Source organism: Octodon degus, unplaced genomic scaffold (assembly GCF_000260255.1).
Source record: "Octodon degus isolate 3935 unplaced genomic scaffold, OctDeg1.0 scaffold00048, whole genome shotgun sequence".
NCBI classification, from domain to species: Eukaryota; Metazoa; Chordata; class Mammalia; order Rodentia; family Octodontidae; genus Octodon; species Octodon degus.
Window position 1 is genome coordinate 10,527,927 of NW_004524624.1, and position 16,955 is coordinate 10,544,881.

The 16,955-nt window shown below is 38.3% G+C and overlaps 1 protein-coding gene and 1 pseudogene across 1 annotated transcript in view; both read left to right on the top strand.

Moving 5' to 3' along the window:
• Positions 1-16,955, top strand: part of Arnt (aryl hydrocarbon receptor nuclear translocator) — an 86,367-nt gene that overhangs the window by 62,010 nt on the left and 7,402 nt on the right. The window contains exons 8-13 of the mRNA XM_012515004.2: positions 3,067-3,132; positions 3,805-3,890; positions 6,091-6,167; positions 7,291-7,425; positions 10,512-10,586; positions 12,982-13,133. Of these exons, the coding sequence (XP_012370458.2) occupies positions 3,067-3,132; positions 3,805-3,890; positions 6,091-6,167; positions 7,291-7,425; positions 10,512-10,586; positions 12,982-13,133 (591 nt within the window). The remainder of the gene's footprint in view (positions 1-3,066; positions 3,133-3,804; positions 3,891-6,090; positions 6,168-7,290; positions 7,426-10,511; positions 10,587-12,981; positions 13,134-16,955) is intronic.
• On the top strand, positions 931-1,304 carry LOC105742361 (annotated as a pseudogene).

The window sequence follows — 16,955 nt, forward strand, 5'->3', positions numbered from 1 at the left end:
AAGAAGAAGAAGAAGAAGAAGAAGAAGAAGGAGGAAGGAGGAAGGAGAAAGGAGGAAGGAGGAAGGAGGAAGGAGGAAGGAGGAAGAAGGAAGAAGAAAGGTTTCCTGGAAAAGCTAGAAAAATTGCATTAATGGTTTAGAGTAGTCCCTGGACTGAGACTGCTGGATTTTCTTTGAATCCATACTATGCTGTGGATTCAAAATCCAGCTTTGGCATTACCTTCTGAAATCTTGGACAGGGTACATGAATTTTTTTATGCTTTGATTTCATCTTCTAATATTGGACATGACATTAATACTGACTTCATGAAGCTATGATGCTTAGATCAATTAACATATGCAAAGATACTCATAACATGGCACATACTAAAATCTATGCAAGTTTTATTGGTTTTACTTTAAAGAAATGAGAGCAGTGGAAACAACCCGCTCGGGCCCCCCTCCTGTTCCTCTCTTGGACAGGAGCTTTCTTTCCCCTAATAAATATATTCTGCTCATAACCTCCATTTGTTCCTAAAATTCATTCTTCGGTTTTAGAGAACATGAACTCGTACAGGTTTCTCCACAGAGCATCTATCTGATGAGCTAACAGTATTCTGCCTCCTGCCTCTGCACCCGAGCTGCGGCCCCTTCTTCCCTGGCTATATCCTGGCTCCTGCTGGGACTTTCCATTCCTGGCCAGCTGCCAGAAGCTCCCAAGGCCACCTTCTGAGAAGAGCAGCAAGAGTGCCCTTACACAGATGTCAGTTTCAAGGAAAGAGAAAAACGAAGTGAACTAGTGGAGAATAAAAAGAACCTGAAAACTCTACACAAAGAAAGGAACCTGGTGGTTAGAGGCTCATCCCTCTTGGTCAGAGAAGTGCTGCCACTGGTGTGTGCGGACCTGGTACCTCTTGTGAAGCGGCAGCTAAGAAGACTTGGGCGTTCGCTATGGATGATGAAAAGCCCAAGAAGGAGTCAAGACAACAACAATCACATTAATTTGAAGGTGGCAGGGCAGGATGGTTCTGTGGTGCAGTTTCAGATTAAGAGGCATACACCACTTAGTAAACTAATGAAAGCCTATTGTGAACGACAGGGTTTGTCAGTGAGGCAGATTGGATTCCGATTTGATGGACAGCCAATCAATGAAACAGACACCTGCACAGTTGGAAATGGAGGATGAAGATACAATTGATATGTTCCAGCAGCAGACAGGCGGTGTCTACTAAAAAGGGAACCTGCAACTACTCCAGAACTCTGTTCTTACAGACCAAGAATACATTCTCAATTAGAAAACTGCAATTTGGTTCCACCACATCCTGACTACTTTAGTATAGTTTTCTCTATTCTTTCATTTACCTCTTCCCCATTCCTTTATTGTACATAAAGTATCTGGTGTATGTGCACAAGCTTATTGCTTTTTTTTTTTTTTACTAAATGGCCAACAGTATGTTTTGATTGACATCAAACAGAGATGAGATGGGGAATTACTGGTTCTGTGAAAATAATCTCCTTTCTCCATTAGTGGCATGCTCATCAGCTCTTATCTTTATATTCCAGTAAGTTTTTTTGCTCTTACTGTTTTAACAGAAAAGACAGCAACATAAAATTCCTTGCATACTCTGTTTGATTGGAGAATTTTAATGTTTTTCATTTATCATTGTAAAACGAAGAACAATTTTGTAACTTTTTTGTACATAGCTGTTACATTTAGGGCAATCAGTCTTTAAGTAGGAGTAAATTACTCTTTATAAAACAAGAATCCTAGATAATTTTCCCTTTAAGTCAAGTGTCTTGTTGTTTAAATAAACTTATTGTTTTATTTTATTTTTTTTTAAATATTTTTTTATTTTTATTTATTACATTTATTTATTGTGCGTGTGTGTGGCCAGCTCAGCCCACCAGGGGGCGGGTCTGGCTGGCATGTGGTGCTGGGGATCGAACCGCGGTCCCTGTGCTTTGCCAAGCTTGTTTCAAGTAGGTGCTTTAGACCACTGAGCCATCTCTCCAGCCCTAAACTTATTGTTTTAAAAAAAAATGATAGAGGGATAAGATCGGAGAGAATATCCCAATATATATGGTTATGGCTAATGTAAAGAGGTAGGCAGGAGAAAGGTTAATAATAATGAAATATGGCAGAAGGGCTGGCCAAATAGCTCAGTACTTAAAGCACCAGTAAGTAGGCACAGGGTCTCTGGGTTCAATGCCTGGGCCTGCCGTGCTGGCCCCGCCCCCAGGGCACACTGAGATGGCAGTTGAGACTGGGCGTGGTAGCATACACCTGTAATCCCAGCACTTGGAAGGCTGTAAACAGGAGAATCACCACAAGTCCAATCTAGTAGTGAGACCCTGAATACTCTGTAGACCCTTCCCTAAAATACAGAAAAAAATAAAATAATAAAATAAAAAATACAGCAGATAGATCAGAGTTCCTATAGAACAGGAGGCAACAAAGCATATATTTCTGTGTAAATAAATTTTATTGGGGATGGGGAAGATAGCTCAATAGAATAAGGCCTGAGTGTAATCCCCGGTTCCACCAAGAAAAAAAAAAAATTATTGGAATATAGCCTTCCCATTCCTTTATATATTTCCTGTGACTACTTTAACACCATTATGCCAGAGCTGATTAGTTGCAATGGATTGTATGTTCACAAAGCTGAAAATATTTATTGTCTGATCCTTTATAGAAAATACCAACTTTTGCTGTAGATCTCTGCATTTTGAGAACATATGAGACAGCCCCTCCCCACTACCACCACATCCAGGGCTTTAACACTGAGCTGTATTCCCAGCCCTTTTTATTTGAGATAAGTTTCATGAAGGAGCTCATAAGGGACTTGAGATCCACCTGCCTCAGCCTCTCAAAGTACTGAGGTTATTGGTATGTGCTGCTGTGTGGGCTGTGAGACAGTTTTAAGTTTTAGAAGTACCAGACCTGACTTACCTTTGTCCTTTTTTCTTATTAGGAACATCGTTAGGAGTTTTCTGTGCCTAATTGTATTCAGAGCCTGTTGTCATGATGTTACTAAGAAAAGTTCATTTATAATGTAGCTTGACTTTTAATCTTGTTCTTTAAAACAGATGTGGGAATAGCTCTGTGGACCCAGTCTCCATGAATAGGCTGAGCTTTGTGAGAAATCGATGCAGGTGAGCAGCAAAGACCAAAGAGGTGGGAGTGAGTACCTCTTTGTCACCTAACTTACTGCAGCTTTCCCTTTAGCAGCCTTCATGTTCATTCCTTATCTCATAGTTACTTTATTTCTGGAATATTTTCCTAAGATTTAAAGTTTTCCTTGTTTGTCCTGCTTATTTATTTTACTCTTGCTATAGTCAGTACATATTGATTGTTTTACTTTGGCAAGGGTTAAAAATATGGTGGTTACTTGTTGATGATCTGAAAACCAGATAGTCTTTTGGGGTTGGAGCTTTGGTTTCTTTTCCCCCCTTTGGTTTTATTTATTTTTTCTTGGTATTTTGACACTGGATCTTACTCTGTAGTTCAGATAGTTTTGAACTCACTGTGTAGCCCAGGCTGGCCTTGAACTCACAATAACCCTCCTGCCTCAGCCTGAAGAGTGACAGGATTACAGGTGTATGCCACCATGCCTGGCCTATTTTGTTTTCTAGACACTCAAGAGCTGAAAGAAGGGCTGGGGAGATAGCTTAGTGGAATAAGTGCTTGCCTGGCAAGCACAAGATCCTAAGTTTGATCCCTGGTACCACCAAAAAAAAAAAAAAGCAAGAGGAAGAGCTGAAAGTTAAAGGCAGCACTTACTTCATAGTGTTTTTTTTTCCCCCTGACTATTGTAACTCTTCTAGGAATGGACTTGGTTCCGTGAAGGATGGAGAACCTCACTTTGTAGTGGTCCACTGCACAGGCTACATCAAGGCCTGGCCTCCAGCAGGTAGGAAAGCTCCTCAGTGAGTCTAAGAAAGTTACCAACATGTAGTTGTTACAATATTTATTATGTACCTGATCTATGAAATATGTACTTGGTTTGAGTTGAAAGAAAGTGAGACAAAGAATACTTCCTCACATCCATTGTTGATCTTATATTCCAGTTGGGGAGATGGATTGCTCAAACTTGAAAATGACTCAGTATTGATTATATTAGAGAATTAGTTTTTATTTATTTATTTGATACAGTGTCTTGCTGTGCAGCTCGGACTCATACTGATTCTCCTGTCTCAGCTTCTCTAGCACTGGGGTTAGAGGGATGCACCAATATGCCTAGTTTAGGGCTAGCACAGTGTACCCATGGTCCTTGTGCTTGCCAGGCAGACACTTAGACTGCTGAGTTATCTCCCCAGCGCAAAGAATACAGTTTTTAAGAGATACAATTTATGATTTTTTAAGAAATGGCTTTACTGCCTTGTCCCATCTGACCTTGAACTCTTGGGCAAAGCAGTTCTCCTACCTCAGCTTCCCATTTAGCTGATACCACATATGTGTATTAAGATTATGCCAATCTTAAGAGAGTAGTTTGTAAATTTTTAAAATTTTTTTTATGTATTTAGTAAGAGTCTGCAGGGTCTTACTACACAAATCGGACTTGTAGTGATCCTTTCTGTTTTTCAGCCTCCCAAGTGCTGGGATTACAGGTGCGCCACCACACCCAGTCTCATTCGCTGTCTCATCTTACTCCGGGGGCAGGTTGGGGCCAGCTTGGCAGGGAGAGTAGTTTTTAAATGTGACAGTTCATAATGATGTATACTGAATGCCTATTATTCTAAGCAGTCATTACAAAGAAACATTAGCATTTAAGGCAGTTAAGGGATAATGGGAAGAGGACTTAATTGTAATAATTTGTAAAGATATTCCTACAAAGGCTCTAACTCAAGTTGGAAGCAGAGCACTCTTACTTGAGCTTGAGGTCACACAGGAATATGAGAAGTGGTTGGGACTTTGGGATCAGCTTTTTAAAAAATAGAAAGTAACTTATAGGAAACAGGAAGATAGACTTTATGAAGGTGGGAAAGGGGATTCAGGGATAGGAGGAGAAAGGAAGGAGAAGAGGGGAAGGAAGAATTAAAGAGATGAAGATACAGTATGTGTATGTGCCAGTTTCCCACAATGAGTGTATTTATGTATCACAGACATACACTAATAAGAAGGAGGGGAAAGTTAAATAGACTTGTCAAAACTTTTAAATCATACCACGTTTATTTTTTCCCTGCTTGATGGGCATTATTGGTAAGTGGAGATTTGGGGGAGACAAAAACTAAAAGAGATTAGATAATATATATGTTTTGGCAAGAGATTAACCTTTTATTTGGAAAAGCTTATGTTTGATTTCTGGCATTTCAAAAAAAAATTACAATACAGCCTAGGTTAAGTTGCTTAAACTTTTTCTCTTTACTTTGATGATAATAAATCCTGTATCCAGTTATTGTGAGGATTAGATTTAATGTAAGGAAAGTGTCTCAGTGCCTGGCATATGACAGGCACCAATAAGTGATAGTTAATAAAATCAAGAAAAATTAAAAGTAGTGTAGGTAATGACATTTGAACTTTTTATCGTGTGTGTGTGTGTGTGTGTGTGTGTGAGATCTTTTATGCTTCTATATACCTATCAAGGAAATACTATTTTTCTGGATAAAAAGAAGATAACTATGCAAAGAATAGAAGAGAATATATTATTTCCTTTCCATATGTAGAACTTGGCTTTGGTCTTTTCTGAGGGTCAAAAATAACTATTGGTGCTTGGTATAATTTTCTTTTTGATTGATCATTTACTTTAAAAGTCGTAGATTTGGTAAAGACGTCTGTCTGCCTGTGATATGGTTATAGGAAGTTTGCCTTTATGTGTGATTTGGCCAGAATAGTTTTTAGATTTATTTGGGAAGGACTTGTATTCCCCAGTTTATTATAGTTTATATGGGTTAAATATATTAATTTACCTATACAGATACTTATTTACAGTTAACGTCTGGCAGAACAAAAACAAAAGCAATGATTGGTACATATGGTAAATACTGTATAATACCATTTATTATATCCCTAGCTTCTTCATACCTAAACGCATTTTGAATCATACATAACTCATCTAACTTTTGAAGGCCTTCATGAGATCTCTTATTCCTTTTCATCTCACCTTCCTAAAGGTGTTTCCCTCCCAGATGATGATCCAGAGGCTGGCCAGGGGAGCAAGTTTTGCCTGGTTGCCATTGGCAGATTGCAGGCAAGTGTGAATTTTCCACATCTTCATCTCTTCATTTAGAAGAACTTTCCTTTAGAACTTGTTCACATTGGGGCTGGGGAAATGCCCAGTGGCTTAAGCACCTGCTTGGCAAGCATAAGGTCTCTGGTATCACATACACACACACACACAAAAAAAAAAACAAAACGCTTGTTCATGTTAATTTTCTTTTACTATCTGAACACAAATGAAGAATTCCATAAAATTTTGAACTTGTGAGGAATATAGTGACCATTACTTCTCTCTGGTTTAGCAAAACTTGAAGAATATGAAAAGAAGGATCTTTTTCCCTTATGTTTGTTGTTGATAATGGGTTCTACTATGGTACCAAGGCTGATCTTGAACTTCTGAGCTCCAGTGATCATCCTTTCATAGTCCCCTGAGTGTGGAGACTATAGGCCAGACCTAGCCTCCCTTATTTTAGTTGTATAATGCTGAATTTTCTATTTGTAATTAATTCTTCCCATTTCTTCCGTTCAGTACTGGGGATCCAAGGCCATCACACTAGCTACATTCCCAGCCCTTAAAAAAATATTTAAAAAGTCCCCAAAACTTGAGACAGAACTTGTTAAGTTGCCCAAGCTGGGGAGCTGGGGAGATAACTCAGTAGAATAAGTGCTTGCCTGGCAAGCACAGGGGCCTGAGTTCAATCCCTAGTTCCACCACAAAAAAAAGTTGCCCAGATTGTGCTTCAACTGGTAATCTTGGCCTGTGCTGAGCATTAGAGGATGTAACATCCTTCTGTATTTGAGGGCTGCTAGGATTACAGGCATGCAGCATATTATTTTGATTCTTCTCCTAAGCAAGATAAGTTTCTTCATTACTTAAATCATAATTTTCCTGTGTAAATAAAAAGTATAGCCTAATCAGATAAAAGTAAGTGGTCTTTGGGTTCAATTCATTTTTTTGTTTACTAGCTTTTTAAAGGGCACGCAAATGGGAGTAAAGCTAGCCTTTATCTGATTGCGATTGCTATTTTTTCCCTTTTAGGATAAGATGTGAAAGTTTAGAAATTCTTGAAACAGAATCTCATGCTGTGTCAATACCTAAGAACGGTCCAAATAAATGGCTTTATTTTACTTCGCTTTTATTTTTCCACTCTTAGGTAACTAGTTCTCCCAACTGTACAGACATGAGTAATGTTTGTCAGCCGACAGAGTTCATCTCCCGCCACAACATTGAGGGGATATTCACTTTTGTGGATCACCGTTGTGTGGCCACTGTTGGCTACCAGCCACAGGTGAGGAGCTGCAACTATTACATCACCCACACGTAGGCCTCTGTTCTCCCTTACCAGTGCTGAGGTTACACAATTGTGTTATTCCAAAGATAATGAAAGCATGTCAGTTCCAGTTTAGAAAAAGAGATGGTCTTAGTCTATCAGTAGCTAAATTTTTCTAACAAGACTGTTACCTCTAGAGAAAGAAGGTTTGTGAAACTGAGATCAGAAGGCACAAATGTGTATTCATTTTTGTTACTTTTTATTTTTAGTTCCCACCCATCATTTTTGTTACTGTTATGTGCTCATTTTTGTTTCATTTTAAAGTACTTATTTTAGTTGGTTATACCTATACAATGACCTAGAGGAATAATAACCTATAAAATACACCATTTTGCCATCAGTTATAACTTATTCACTTAACCTATTAACTATCCTTGAATTGACTTATTATGTAAACTTTCAAAACTGTCACTGCCATGGCGGCACTTGAGGCTCTGACGGTGTGAGATGATTGGTAAGGGAGTGCTCTTGCAAATGAGAGACAAAGTTGGAGGATTTACTCTACCTGATTGAACACCTACCAAGACAATATGCTGTTAATATGAGAATAGATATTTTGATCACACTAGAATACGGTGTGGTTTTACATATATAGTCAATTGATTTTCAGCAAGGTGCCAAGATAACTTATTGCAGAAGTCTTTCCAACAGGTAATGGAACTATTTCATATCCATATGCAAAAAAAAAATCCTTACACCTTACCTCACACTACATGAAATCACCTCAAAGGGCAAAATGTTTAAAAATTAATTACAAGTAAACTTCTAGGAGAAAATCTTGTGGTCTTAGGCAAAGATTTTTCAAATGATACTTAAAAGTATGACTCACAAAAGTATTGATAAATTAGATTTCATCAAAGTAAAATTTGCGGGGCTGGTGAGATGGCTCAGTGGTCTAAAGCACCTACTTAGAACAAGCTTAGCAAAGCACAGGGACTGTGGTTCAATCCCCCAGCGCCACATGCCAGCCAGCCCCACCTCCTGGTGGGCTGAGCTGGCCACACACACACACACACACACACACACACACACACACACATAAATAAATAAAAATTTTAAAAAAATGCAGATGTGTTGCCTTTCTTAGTATTCAGATCCAAGTACACTCTCCATCAATCCCTCTTAAAAAAAAAAAAAAAAAAAAAAAAAAAAAAAAAAAAAAAAAAAACTTTAAGAAAAGGGGGCTTTAAAAAAAAAATTTTGAAAAAAAAAAAAAAAAAAAAAAAAAAAAAAAAAAAGTAAAATTTGCCTTCATGAAAAGGTGTCATTAAGAAAGTAACTTGCAAAAAAAAAAAAAAGAAAGTAACTTGCTATCCTGGCTTCCCTCATGATAGCCTGTACTGTGTCCTCCAGGGTATATTTTTATCTTGCTTTTTCCTCTTTTATTTGGCCCAAGCTCACTCTGAAGAGCCAGTTTCTTTCTCCTCTCTTTTACTTTTTAAAAATAAATTTTACTATTAAAAAAAAAAAAATCAAGGAATGATGGCACATCCCTGTAATCCCAGCACTCAGGAGGCTGAGGCAGAATGATCATTGTGAGTTAAGCCAGTGTCAGCTACATAGTGAGATTATGTCTCAACCAGTCCTCCCTCGAAAAAAAACCCTGAAAAAAATCAGACATAAACAGAAGATATTTATAGGTCATATATCTGGAAAAAGGATTTGTATGTAGAATATGTCTATGTCTATCTCTATATAAACAACTCTTAGAACTTACAAAGACAAACAGCTAGTAAAAAGGGCATAAGATCTGTTATTTCACTGAAGAAAAAATATGAATGGCATATGGAAAGATGCTCAACATCATTAGTCATTGGGAAAGTGCAGTTTAAAATCACAGTGAAATACTATTGTATAGCCACTAGAATGGCTATAGCCAAAACATGTTGAGAAGAGATAAAAACTAGATCCTTAATAGTTGGTAAACATATAAGATGGTGTAACTTCTTTACCAAAACATTTTGGCAGTTTCCTCAAAAGTTAAACATGTACTTATTCTACCATGTGGCGGTTTTACCTTTGGGTATCTACCAAGAAAAATGAAAACATGTTCACACAAAGACTTATACAGTTCATAACTGTATAACTGTTATATCATTTAAAATAGTCCCAAAATGTTCATAAAAAAGGAATAAAAAGAATAAAGTATTGATATATGCAACAAAATACATTAATTTCACAAATACTATGCTAAGTGAAATAAACCAGAACCAAAATACTATGTATTTAATGATTCTTTTTGAAATTTCTAGCAAAGCCAAAACTAAAATAGGCAAAAAGGGCTGGCCAAATAACTCCGCGGATTAAAGCTCCTGCTTAGGCAGACACAAGTTCCCATCCCTGGTGTGCCGGCCCTGTACCCCGGAATGCATTGAGATGTCAATTGAGACTGGGTGTGTGGTGCGCACCTGTAATCCCAGCACTTGAGAAGCTGAAAACAGGAGAATCACTGCGAGTCCAATCTGTAGTGAGACCCTGTAGTCCCTGTACTAAATACATAAAATAAATAAATAAAATAGGCAAAAAACAAATCAGTGTTTGGCTGAGGACAACAAACATGGATTGAATACACATGGGCTTTGTATGAAGGAATTTTTTCTTCCAATGACCGTGTTATAAAACTAGATTGTAGTCACACTTACACTACTAGGAATGATCAGTTAATACACTTCAAAAGAATGTATTAGAGGAGCTGGGGAGATAGCGCAGTAGAATAAGAAGGGCCTGAGTTCAATCCCTGGTTCTGAAAAAAAAACCAAAAAACAAAAAAAAAGAATGTATTAGAAATGTAAATTGTACCTCAAATCTATAATAAGTGCTACTAAAATAGATATATGGTAATCTAAAAAAGGGAAATGTGCTAGAAGCCAGTTGTGTATGTAGCAGATTCCATCTTTTTTGTCCTTTTTCTCTCCCTTCACACTTATTTATAATTTTAGGATTAATACAAGAGAAATAAATCCAGTTTCCAGGTAATGAACAGAGCAAGTTGGATGACCATAAAAGTGCATATAGTATCATACTCTTTTTTTTGTCCCTTCTAGGAACTCTTGGGAAAGAATATTGTAGAATTCTGTCATCCTGAAGATCAGCAACTTCTAAGAGACAGCTTCCAACAGGTACCTTTTTTTTTTTCAACAGGTTTGGATCTTAAGCCACATTTTTTGTTTAGCACATTACTCCATGCTTATGTTAACCACTGATTAACTGAGTACTTGACAGGCACTACAGTTTTATGGAGTTGGTTTTTTTTTAGTACCGGGAATCAAACTCAGGACCTTGTGTTTGCCAGGCAGGTGCTTGTGCTGCTGAGCTTTAACTTCCGCTGTTTAATATTTCTTGTACTTAGATAATACAAATTATGGATGATGTTCAAGAAATTTCATTTTATTTTTTTTATTTTTTTTATTTTTAAGACAGGGTCTCACTAAGTTTAATCTGGCCTTGAACTCACTATGTAGCCCATGCTGGCCTCAAACTCAGTAGTCCTCCTGTATCCTCCTTCCAAGTACTGAGATTACAGTTGTGTACCACCATTCCTGGCTTGTCTAAGGAATTTCCCTTGGCTTTGGCTTTAGCTGATTATTGTCTTATATCCAACTAGTTCTTTTTTTTTTTTTTAATTTATGTATTTTCAGGATCTCACTACACAGCTCAGACTTGTAGTGATCCTCCTGTTTTCAGCCTCTCCAGTGCTGGGATTACAGGCATGTGGCAACATGCTGGGACTTGGTGGCTGGCCCAGGGTACCCAGGGCCAGGGCCAGTGTGGTATGTGGTGCCAGGGATCAAACCCCGGTCCCTGTGCTCATCTAAGCAGGTGCTTAGTCTGCTGAGCTATTTCACCAACCCCAACTAGTTCTATCTGAGGAACTATTTTCAAACTATTTAAACTATTGCAGAATTTACTGGTCTGTGGAGTATAGGAGAAATATTTATTTCCAAAAATTCTTTTATGAGGGCCAGCCAAATAACTCAGTGGATTAAAATGCCTGTTTAGGCAGACACAGTGGCCAGGGTTTGATCCTGTGCCTGCCATGCCAGCCTCACCCTTGGGGCACACTGAAACAGCATTGAGACTGGGCGTGGTGGCATATGCCTATAATCCCAGCTCTTGGAAGGCTGAATATAGGTGGATCACTACGAGTCTGATCTACATAGTGAGACCCTGAGGACCCTGTACTAAAATAAAATAAAAAAATTATTTTATGGATAATTGCCAGTTTAAAAAATATTTGGTAAATTTAATGGAGTTGGCTTTAGATAAGCGATAAGTTAATTAACTTGTCTAACTTTATTAGATAAGTTGTCTAACTAATTAACTAATAAAGTTAGACAAGTTAATTAACTTCTGAAGTCTAAGTAGAGTCCTTAGGGATGCAATAGGTATAATAACAGCAAAATTCAGAGTTATTGGGAAATTTAAATAAGGTAATATGAATAAGGCACATAGCCCCAGTTGTTGAACATATAGTAGTATATTTATTTGCTACTTTTAAGAAATAGTGGGGCTGGTGAGATGGCTCAGTGGTCTAAAGCACCTACTTGGAACAAGCTTGGCAAAGCACAGGGACTGCGGTTCGATCCCCCAGCACCACATGCCAGCCAGCCCCGCCCCCTGGTGGGCTGAGCTGGCCACACACACACACACACACACACTAAATAAATAAATAAATAAATGTTTAAAAAAAAAGAAATAGTAAAAGATTACTTCCTATTTCTTTTCTTTTTCTTTCTTTTTTTTTTTTTTTTTCAGCCAGGGATTGAACTCAAGCCCTTGCGCTTGCCAGCGAAGTGCTTATTCCACTGAGCCATCTCCCCAGCCCCTACTTTCTATTCCATGACATTAGAAAAACAATTTTACATAATATAAAATTATTTTTGTGTGGAAGATTACTTTTATAAAACAGAAGCAAAATAAGACTAAAGCCAAAAAAAAAAAAAAAAAAAAAGACTAAAGCCAATATTATTCATAGAAACCTCTGGGTACTATGAAAATAAATTCTCAGGTTTATGGTAAAATACTAGGATGGACAAGCAATACATAAGCTATATTCAGTGTCATTGAACTTAAATTTCTGGTTTAGATTTGTAAAGCTCAGCCCTTCTTTAATGGACTTTTCAACAAAAATGAGAAAGCAGCATTCTTTCCTGGAAATAATTGTTATTCCTATTTGACTAGAATGGTCATATCACATGGGACTCTGGAAAGAAATGTGATAAATACATTTTCTCCTTATTTAGTCATTTAGTTTTTCCTGTGTTAGTGTTTTGGTGTTTTTTGGGGGGTGGAGGTTGGTAGGGATCAAACCCAGGGCTTTGTGCACTCTAGGCAAATGCTCCACCACTGAGCTACATCCCCAGCTTGCTTATATTGTTTTAAGATTGAAAAAGACTGATGCTTCAGGGAAACCACCACAAGAGTCTTAGGGTTATAGAAAGGTAAAATTTTTATTTAAGTGGGGAGGCGCCATTTTACCCCTGAATTCCACTGATAGTGTGAAAACCTTTTCAGGTGGTGAAGTTAAAAGGCCAGGTGCTGTCTGTCATGTTCCGGTTTCGTTCTAAGAATCGAGAATGGCTCTGGATGAGAACCAGCTCCTTCACCTTCCAGAACCCTTACTCAGATGAAATTGAGTACATCATCTGTACCAATACCAATGTGAAGTACGTACCCTCCATTCCTTTTCCAGGGTTGGCATTTCTTATGTGCTACGTCTGCTTAGCTTTATAAAGCTATCTCCTTTTCTTCTGTTGTAATACTAAACATCATTAAAGTTCCTTCTTTTCTGTCTTATAGGATTTGATAGAGTCATCAAAGTAGAAAAAGATAATCCAGAGAGTATGTCTTCAGATGAAAGGATTTATTTATATTTCAGTGTTATGATTTTATTTATAAACAATTTTATTGCTTTAGTTTGTTAGAATTTTCATCTAGAGCCAGGGTTGGACAAAACTCTTTCTATGAAGGACCATGTAGTAAATGTTTTAGACTTTATGGGCCATCCAATCTATATTGTCACTACTCAACTCCTGTGTTATAGCTTGAAAATATTTATGGAGAAATTAAATTAACATGGCTTTGTTCCAATAAACCTTTATTTATGAGAACAGGGAGTGAGATAGATTTGGTCTATGGACCATGATTTGCCTTAGACCATAATTATATCTCATCCTCTTATTGTTTTTGTTTCTTTCTTTGAGCTTTCTTTTTTTAGCTTTTAAGTAGATTTTTTTTTTTTTTTTTTTTTGTACTGACAGTCAAACTTGGGACCTTGCACTTTCCAGGCAGGTACTTATGCCACTGAGCTATATCCCCAGCCCTTCTTTTATAGCTTTAAAAAAATTGTTTTATTAAGATTTCACACGCTATACAGTTCACCCACTAAAAGAGTACAGTGTTTTTAGTTTGCCACACAATTGTTTTATTTATTTTTTAAATTTATTTATTTATTTTTGTGTGTGTATGTGGCCACCTCAGCCCATCTGGGGGCGGGGCTGGCTGGCATGTGGTGCTGGGGGATTGAACCGCAGTCCCTGTGCTTTGCTAAGCTTGTTCTACGTAGGTGAACAAGCCCACAATTGTTTAACTATTGGCTACAATCTAACTTTACATTTTCATTCTCACTAAAGAAATGTGCTAGGGGCCGGGGAGATGGCTCAGTAGAATAAGCGCTTACCTGGCAAGCACAAAGGCCTGAGTTCAATCCCCGGTTCCGTCAAAAAATAAAACATAAAGAAATGTGCTTTACTTCCAGCTGTGGTGGCACTGGCTTGTTATCCTAACACTCGGGGGCAGAGGCAGTAAGATTACTGTAAATTCAAGGTCAGCCTTGGATACATAGTAAGACCCTGACTCAAAAAAACAAAAAGAATAACAAAAAAATGTGATGCCCACTGACCTCATTCTTCATTCTCCCCATTTCCTTGTTGCCCTGTTAACAACCTCTTAATTTTCTGCCTCTGTAAATTGCCCTTTTCTAGATGCTTAATGTAAGTACAATCACAAAATAAGTGGTTCCTTGTGACATTAGTATAACCTGAGTAATATCTTTAGGGTCATTCATGTCATATCATGTATCAGTCCTTGATTTCTTCTTTCTGCCAAATAGTGTGCCATCGTGTGCCTGTAACACATTTTGAATGCTGCCATGAACATTCCTGTACTACTATTTGTGTGACAATCTGCTTTTATTCCTCTTAGTGTATACTCAGTAATTGCCGGGCTACATGGTATGTGAGCTTTCTGTTGTTGTGACCAAACAACCTGAGAAAAAGGAGGAAAGATTTTTTTTTTTTTTTTTTTTTTTACTCACAATTTCAAAGGTTTTACTCTGCATTTCTGTGAGCATTTTGGTCTTCTGTGCTCTGACCACAGTCTCTCATTAGGTACAGCGTGTTGAATTTTAAGGCTACTTCTTCAGCTGGCACCTCCAAACCTTTCCAAAAAGCTGTTCCAAAGGCATTTACCATGTAGTCGGGTACAATCTCAGCAACAGCCTCATTTCTCTGATGCCAATATCTGTCTTAGTTATCTCATTGCTGAGACAAAATACCCAACACCCACAAGTTAAAGGAATAAAGGGTTTTTTGCTTCACAGTTTGTAGATGTTTTAGTACATATCCAGCTGTCCCCAAGGCAGGGTGGCAGGGTGGCAGGGTGGCAGGGTGGCAGGGTGGCAGGGTGGCAGGGCAGATAGAAATAGTCCATGCAGAGCAGAGCAGGCAGAAGGCAGCAAAGTAACAGAGCAGCAGAAGCAGCAGTAGAGAAGCAGTGAGCAGCAGCAATCAAACCTGCCTTCATATTTGATCCAGGTGATCTGCCTTTTGGGTGATGTGACCCATACCCAGGCTGGGTCCACCCTTAGCCCCAGCATCACACACCCTAAATCCAGCCACCTCTGTAAAGCCCCATGTATGACTGCATGAGGCTACAGGGGGCATCTAGACACAAGCCATGACACCACTGTCATGATTATCAGTTGTCAGGTTTCCTCTTCATACCATTTAAGCCACTTCTTTAGAACTGGTTTGAAATCTATCTTGCAGAGGTTAGATTATGATCCATGATGCCTGGGATAATAGTATTATCCCATTCAACCTCTAGGGGGTCATAAAGGTTAGTTCTTTGCTAACTTAGTAAACTCCAGTAAACACAGTTAGAAATTTTTATTAATTTAAGACTCAAATATATGTCTTAATCATTATTGTTTGTGGTGCTGAAGTTGGAGCAAACCCAGGGCCTCACACATTCTAGGCAAATGCTCTACCCACTGAACTATCCCCAGCCTATTTAATTTAATTTTGAATAGGGTCTCAGTGTGTTGCTTTAGTTAGTCTCAATCTTAAAATCCTCCTGAGTATCTGGGATCATGAGCAAGTGTCATCACTTTATGTTAACATTTTGTTTAAATTTTGAATTACTGTTATTATTTTAGTGGTAGGGATTAGAAACCGTTTTATGCATTTAAAAAAAATTTTTTTTAATTTATTTGATACAGGGTCTCGCTACGCAGCTCAGACTCTAGTGATCCTCCTGTCTCATCCTCCCCAGTGCTGGGATTACAGGTGTATACCACCATGCCCATTTTTGGCCTTTGTGGTACCGGGTATCAAGGGATGGAACTCAGGTCTTTGCACTTGCCAGGTAGCTGCTTAAACTGCTGAGCTATCTCCCTAGTTGCAGGGTCTCATACATTTTAAGCAAGCACCCTGTCACTGAGGCACATTTCTTAGCTCCCAATTTTGAAAAATGTAAGCCCTTTTAAGGACTTATGATTCTGATAATAGTTGTTTTCTCTCTTTTATATATTATTTCCCATTGTGATGTGTGTGTGTGGGGGTGGGTGGTGGTGGTGGTGGTGGTGGTGGTGGTGGTGGTGGTGGTGGTGCAAGGGCTGAGCTACATTCCTCAGCCCTTTTTTCTTTTGAGACAGAGTCTTGCTGAGCTGCCTGGCATGACCTTGAATTTTTAATCCTCCTATCAGGCTCCAAAGTAGCTGGGATTAAAGGCATGTGCCATTACACCTGGCTTAATTTTTTTTTTTTTAATTTGGAGGATATTGAAAAGTATAGAAAACAAAAGATTGTCATACTTCAGATAGTCCAGATAACATTTCAGTATCTTTACTTTTGGCTTTTTACTTATGGTTTTAAAAATCATAGTAAACATACACTGGTAATAACTAGGCATTGAATATCTAGGAGTTACAAACTACAGTTTGAACCCTTCTGCCTTGGGACATAGATTCTATTTATACCATATTGTCAATAATTTGTGTTTTGTTTTGTTTTTAAATTTATGTGTGTGTGTGTGTGTGTGTGTGTGTGTGTGTGTGTGTCCGTGTCCAGCTCAGCCCACCAGGGGGCGGGGCTGGCTGGCATGTGGTGCTGGGGGATTGAACCGTGGTCCCTGTGCTTTGCTAAGCTTATTCTAAGTAGGTGCTTTAGACCACTGAGCCATTTCACCAGCCCCAATAATTTGAATTA